The sequence below is a fragment of the Eucyclogobius newberryi genome, unplaced genomic scaffold (genome assembly GCF_026437365.1).
Source record: "Eucyclogobius newberryi isolate DKJ021-1_F unplaced genomic scaffold, fEucNew1.0.hap1 SCAF_6, whole genome shotgun sequence".
Lineage (NCBI taxonomy): Eukaryota > Metazoa > Chordata > Actinopteri > Gobiiformes > Gobiidae > Eucyclogobius > Eucyclogobius newberryi.
Genome location: NW_027316278.1, coordinates 26,529,631 through 26,536,562, shown reverse-complemented (window position 1 = coordinate 26,536,562; position 6,932 = coordinate 26,529,631). Strand labels below are relative to the sequence as shown.

At 44.7% G+C, this 6,932-nt stretch overlaps 1 protein-coding gene across 1 annotated transcript; it reads right to left on the bottom strand.

Annotated features, from left to right (window-relative positions):
* Positions 1-2,218: 2,218 nt before the first annotated feature.
* On the bottom strand, positions 2,219-3,641 carry gadd45ga (growth arrest and DNA-damage-inducible, gamma a). The gene is made up of 4 exons (XM_072433065.1): positions 3,509-3,641; positions 3,296-3,397; positions 2,967-3,177; positions 2,219-2,844 (listed from the first exon to the last, which is right to left on the bottom strand). Exons 1-4 carry the CDS (start codon positions 3,559-3,561, stop codon positions 2,731-2,733), a joined length of 480 nt encoding a protein of 159 aa, XP_072289166.1. The 5' UTR covers positions 3,562-3,641; the 3' UTR covers positions 2,219-2,730.
* Positions 3,642-6,932: the final 3,291 nt, after the last annotated feature.

Below are 6,932 nucleotides of genomic sequence, written 5' to 3'. Positions count from 1 at the left end.
AGCAGATAAAATGCAGGAGCAGTTACTTTTTTAAAGCACACATATTATGCAAAATGTTACTTTTTTGAGCTTTTAACCATTATAACACTGTTCCCTCATCAAACATACCTGGAGATGTATCCTAGTTTGATGGATTCTGTTCAGTTAGTCCTCTCTTTTTGAACGTTTCTGCCACCATCACGATCATTGTAACGGCATGATTACTTTGGCATGCTGTTGGGGCAAAGCGTTTGTTTCTCTCATCTCTGTAATTCCCTCTACAGCCAGAGTATGGGGCCAAAAGTCAATTCCTGGCATGGGAAACGCCACAGTAACATGAATTACTGCATAATTATTTGTCCTTTAAAGCATTTAACACACAAAGATGAATTTGAAAATAAGGATAAAGTGGTGAGAGAACTCATTTTAATTTGCAATGCGCTCAAGCCAGTCTGAACATGACTTAAATAGCAATGTGCGATACAGAAAGTATGTCTCCCGGCTTAACTGATTAACATTTGATAAAGAAAGGTCTCCAGGTTGATGGGGGCTGCCCAATGCAAACTTCCATAATTAATATTTTCCTTGCTAATCACACCCTTTCGCGTCACTGCCTCCACTGCTTTGAAGTGAATATGTCACCAAATGGATTTCCCCAGTGAATCAGTTGTAATTCACTTGATTACTATGATTCTATGGTTCTGATATGATTTGGTCACTTTTCACATAAATGAAACACTCCTCTCATTCTACCCAGGCTGGTGTTTTTTTCTGAGTGTCGCTTCCTTTCTTCTAAGAACAAGGAGCATGCGCAGTTTGTAACGAGCACCTCCATTTCACATTAAAACCAACACGTGCACTCTCGGACCGACTGCGGTGGTCGGAGGTGTTGCTTGGAAGTGAAGGTTGACTTCAATTGAAGCCGCATGTGTCTATGAAGTGGTTTGTTGGGTTTACTGTCAGTCTCGACCACAAACCTCCCCTAGTTTTCTTTACCTGCCGTGGCGCAACAACACACTGACCCTTATATTGCGAGTCTATTGTATTGTTTCCAGTACAGACGTTTGCTGTATTTGCATGATGAGCCCGGACATGTTTGCAAGATTTGTGCATTATGTGGACTCCTCAACAATGGGGTTGGTTGAGGAGAACTTAGTTGATGCAGAATGGTTGTGCAACAAGCAATTTTGAAACAATATCAATATGTTTACCTCATTTTTGTTTAGTTTTTGCACCAGGGAAGATTGTATATTGTAATTTAGAGATATTTAAATGATGCAGAACTACACACGCTGAATGGTCTGAGAACACATGAACAATATGGAGAAGAAAGTGGATCGACTTCCAACTGAACTTACAACATTTTCAGTGCAATATAGAAAATAATGCATATTTTATAAGTTTTTCATTATCATTACGTTGTACAATGCACTAATGCAATCATTCAGGGTGCAACACATGGAAGAACTCTGCATAGGTTCTTTATTTTAATTCACTTACTCTCTTTATATAACCCATGTGCTATTTTTGTGAGCAACATTGTGCTTTGTGTCACATCAATGTGGCTCAAATCAGCCATGTGCCATATTGTGTTGCTTCTTTAGTCTTATAATTATATGCCGTCTATCATTTAATCAACAGTAAATATGCACCCTCTGCTTTCCTTTTAAATATAGGCTAGTGTTTGGTGCTTACATGCTACTATTAAAATGTCATTGTGCATCTGTATCATGGGTCTATAACTGGAACACTTTGAGAAACCCTTCTAAACCCATTTGTGGGTTGCATTATCTTACATTGCAGTGCATTATATGGTCATATTTAGAATTACAGTTGGCAGTTTGGTTTAAAAAGCTCAATTAAGAGTGGCACGGGACATCAGTCATCTCAATGAACAAAGAACAACCCCTTCCCCCACACCACTACTACTACTGCTGCCTCTAGACTTAGTAAAGTGCATGTCAGCAGGTTGTTTGTGCTGCTGCTACTTCTGCTGGCATACTACTACTACTACTACTACTACTACTACTACTACAGCTTCTACTACCACCACAAACTACTGCTCGTATCACATACTACTACACTCTAGGGTGTTTTCCTCTTTGTGCCATTACGTCTGATCTTCTCATCTACCACCACCCACATGACTTCTCAGCAGTTACGACTCTGCACTAGACTTCCTGGTCTGTGCAACATGAGGGGAAACACAGTGATGAAGAAATATCTGACAAGATAGAACTTTGTTTTGAGTATTTATTAAGAAAGTAATTAAAACGTTACAATCAAGAAAATATGTTTGCATTGATTTTGCATGTTTCAAGTAAAAATATATAGTCCATGTATGCAGCTGTAGCAGGATCAGTCTCTGCTCGCTCCATCCATTTAGCCTTGCACTGAAGGCTTATATGCAAATAAGAAATGTCCATATTGTTTCAATATGTCCTTAGTCCTTTCAAAGTCCAACTTCTCATCTCTTGCATTGTCCACTTTGCTTCTATTGGTCCCTTCAGGACACAATCCACCACTTTTAGCCTTCTCGGTGTCCATTATCCTCCATCTGGTCCTCACATGACCTTAGCTTGGATCCCAGGCGCCAGCATGTATCCCTGGATGCACCGGGGACAGGAGGCTGCCTCTGCTGCGCACACACTCGCGGCAAAACCTCGTTAATCCAGACTGGAGAAAAGGCGGATCAAGATCTACGCCTCAAACTCTTGGAATTTCTTCAACAATGTTCAGGTGGCGTGCAGTTCAGCGTTCAGGCAGAGTGATGGCCGGCACCCAGTCGTAACCGCTGCGCTTCTCCTCACAAAACATCCCCAGATTATCCAAAGAGGAGTGCTTCCACGGGCTTGCACTGGGACTCTGCAACATCAAAAGACAAAGCATTCGTTAGAACAGCCGTGCTTGGACCGCGATGATTCACTCTGAGCCGTCCCCACTCGCGGACCGTGACGCAGACGTGGGTTTCTGCCGCTGTTACGTACCGTGACGAGAATGCAGTGCACGTCCTTGGGCTCCCCGCTCTCCTCGGCGCCCACCAGGTCTGCGAGGCGGTCGATGTCGTTCACCCGCACCACGTTGATGTCGTTGTCGAAGCAGAACGCCTGGATGAGCGTGAAGTGGATCTGCAGCGCGATGTCGCACTCGTACTCCTCGTCCGTGGCCAGCACGCAGAACGCCACGCTGTCCGGGTCACTGCGGGGAGAGAAGGGGGGCAAAGGGGTTACAATCTGGGACAAAAGTGACCGTTGCTGGATACTATTTTTTTTTTTAAAGTAAATCAAAAGATACAGTGATAAGACTTAATACTTACACATTCATGACTTTTGCGGACTCGTAAACGCCGACTGTCAGGTAGTCTTCCTTTTTAGCGGCGAGAAGCAGCTCCTCCAGCGCCGCGCCTGCACTTTGCACCCTGACAACACAAACACGGCACCGTAAGAACACCGCGGGACACGAAACACCGGAGAACGCGCGAAAAACAAACACTTTTGTGCCGTGGCAGTAGGACTGTGCGCGTATTTACCTGTCAGTGTCCTCCATGGTTGTCTCTTGTCCTTGCATCTCTTCCAGAGTCATAGTTATAATCCACAGAGCGTAAAGAATCCGGTTAGAGTGACGTGTCGGTTGGCGGTTGGTGGCGGTTGCTCTTGTGTGTCGTGCCTGTTGTTCTGAGCCCGGAGCGCGCGGCGCGGCTTCTTATAGCGCGTCAGCGTGGTTTCTCGGCAAGGGGCGGTGCTTTCCCCCGCGCGCCTGCTGCCATTGGCCGAGCGCGCGCTGCCTGGGTGAGGAAAGCAAAAGTCCCAGAGCAGAGTTCAGTGCCGGGCTTGTTGACAGCCCCACGTGGGGGCGAGGATTACGCGTTTTCAAGAAATCCCCCCGGCTCGAACCTTCCACTAACAAACCCTGGCCCTGTCGTCAACGTCTCTGCTTTGTGAGCCTTCTATGTGACCTTCTATAAGCACTGGTGTTGCATATTTTACATTTTATACAGCTGCCTCTCTCCTCTAGTTCAGCCTATATTATTTCATTGCATGTAGTTGCTTGAGTTTGCTGTCTTTCTATTACACCTTGCAATTAAACGTTATACAACAGCCACGCACCAAATCAATAGCAAAAAAATGTCGTTTTAAAGCGATCTTGAAATGTTTGCATGTTTACCAAAGCTGAAAAACATGTTATTTGGTCAATATGTGGGCAAACACTTGGATAGAAAGCTTGCTCTTCTCAGTATAGTCTGGAACTTCCCAAGCAGCTATTTTAAGAGCTGTGTGTGTGTGTGTGTGTGTGTGTGTGTGTGTGTGTGTGTGTGTGTGTGTGTGTGTGTGATGATGATGATGACCCCAGTGGCACGGGGAGGTGCAGGGGCCGTTCTGGAGCGGCCTGTTGCCCCGGCACACGCCACTCTTCAGCCTTTGTGTGGAGCGGGCGCACTTAATTGGCCCCGGCGCTGTCTTGACTTGACGCGTGTCGGGACAAAAAAGTCGACTTTGTGGCACTTTGTGTGATAACAATGGACGTCCACCTGCTCCCGGTCCTCCTCGCAGCCCCCGGGGGTCTTTGAAGGCGGCACACACTCCAGCGGCTTTAGTGGCCCTTGGCAGATGCTCGACAGATGCGCGTGGAGACCCCCTTTTCCTCCCTCTCCCCGTATTGACACGTGCCGGGGTCACTTATCAATTTTCAGTGCAATATCGGTGCCTCTAAATTGGCGCTAGTGAATGAATGTGAGAGTGAATGGTTGTCTGTAATGTCTATGTCTCTGTGTTGGCCCTGCCACGAGTTGGCCACTGTCCAGGTTGTACCCCGCCTAAGGCCCGAAGTCACTGGGATAGGCTCCAGTCACCCGCGACCCCGAAAGGGAACAAGCGGTAGAAAATGGATGGATGGATGGATCGGTGGAGGTGTTGGGGGCAAACACTGGCGTATGCAAAGTGTTTATGCTTTGTTCATTCAGGTGGAATTGTGGCTGAGTTGTATCCAAAATAGGCCTGTACTTCAACAAAGGAGGAGAACCCACTGACCAAAATATCATCCCAAGAATGAGTCGTCATCTGTGACTTTAATGCAGACAGTGCCATGCTCTCATGCTCATCAAAATCAAACTGTTCACTGGTTTCAGGACCTTTAAGATGATCTATGTGATATGCAAACTGCAAAATTCTAATCACTTGAGTTTAATTGCATCAGATTTGGCTGTTTAAATGTCACAAAAATCCTGTTACAGCTTCTAAATCTGGTCATGATCAGATTTTGAGTGCGCATGAAACCTGAGCCATGAAACCCCCTGAGCTTCACTCCGATTACCCCCTAACACCGGTGCTAGGCCAATAAATCTGTTTGATACTGTCAATTATTCACCGATTACTATGATATTGTCTTATTTAATGTCGATGTCCATAATCGTTAAACATGTTCATATTTTACCTTTAGGTTAAGTGCCTGTGTGTGTCTGTACCCCTGGTTGGGAAACATTGACTTATACACAACAACTGTAGCTTTCAGAATGATGTTGTTCCAGAGGCTACATCACATTGACCCATGATGTTGGATTAGGCTGATGAGGGCAGGTAAAGCTGTCAGCGACATCATGCACTTACAAATATCACACTCACAATTTCACCAAGAAGCTTTGCAAATACAAATAACAAAAGGTGAAATACTGAGAAAGTACAGACTATGGGTCATGTGATGGGTGTGCAGCAAAATCAGGCAATGACATTTCAGAATTACACAATCAGGAGGAAGAGCTGATGAAATGAAATATCATGTGTTTTTAGCTGGAAGGGCTCGGCAGACTTCCTCGTGACTCTTTTGTTCAAAAGAAACTGGGACTGTTCCTGGCACCAGGTGACAAACCTGGGCTGGGTCAACATTTCCACTGAACCCGGGAACTCAACCAGGACCTTTTATCCAGGACCATACCAGAATACAAAGCATGCATGTATTTTAAAAGTAATAAGTAATATATCGGCACACACTGTAGGTACAGGGGCTATTGTGATATTCAATAATCGGGGTATAGCTGAATAATCTGATGAATAAATGCAAACAAGATGAAACACACATGAGCATACACATGAAATAATGTAATCATCTTGTAAATTAATCGTTTTTCTGGACTTCTGAGCAACAATGGGGTGGTAAAAGGCTAGATCTTTGCATTAATCCACCTTACTGCCACTGACAAATGAGCCACATCAGATAAATAAATACCATTATAGTTGTGGAAAAGATTAAGCTGTATCCTCTAGACTCTGTATTAGTTACCATTAGTACTCAGATTTTACCATTAGTACTCAGGTCTTACCATTAGTACTCAGGTCTTACCATTAGTACTCAGGTCTTACCATTAGTACTCAGGTCTTACCATTAGTGCCATTTTAATTACAATTCTCCAGTTAAATTTCCCCCAAACGCTCACAACAGGGTCAAAGTTGTTGTCATGTTCAAATGCCAAACCACGCTGACGTTTCGATACAAATGTGAGTGTTTGGTGACATTTCAAAGACCTTTCGTCCTCCACGTTTGAATCCAGAGTCCTGTGCGTTTAGTGAGCAGCGTGCGCCCCCTGGTGGTGTGTGACGGGCCCGACCTTTGTCCTACATCACAATCCCAGACATGCTGCTGGGAAGTCTTACAGTGTGATGACTCAGGGCCCTCTTCAGGGTGAGGAGGGCCTAATGGTGAGTCATCCTGTTTTTCCCTCTGTGTTTCCCCACAATGTGTTTGTCTGGGACAAAAACAAGGCAAATGCATTTCTTGATTATATGAACTGTTACTCATTATTATTATTCGTTTGGTTCATATGACCGGAATAAAAACTTCCTTGTCTCAATAAAGAAAACGTGGTTGCAAACAAATCAGGGGTTTCCCACAGAGAGGCACGGTTTGTCACTTTGAAGAAGTGGCCTGAAAATAATTCCTCAGGACTTTGCAAAACCTCATGC

Coding starts and splice junctions, on each gene's coding strand:
- gadd45ga (XM_072433065.1), bottom strand. CDS start 3,561: ATGACTCTGGAAGAGATGCAAGGACAAGAGACAACCATGGAGGACACT. Junction 3,398..3,508: donor ACCATGGAGGACACTGACAG/GTAAATACGCGC, acceptor TTGTGTTGTCAG/GGTGCAAAGTGCAGGCGCGG. Junction 2,845..2,966: donor TGCACTGCATTCTCGTCACG/GTACGTAACAGC, acceptor TTGATGTTGCAG/AGTCCCAGTGCAAGCCCGTG.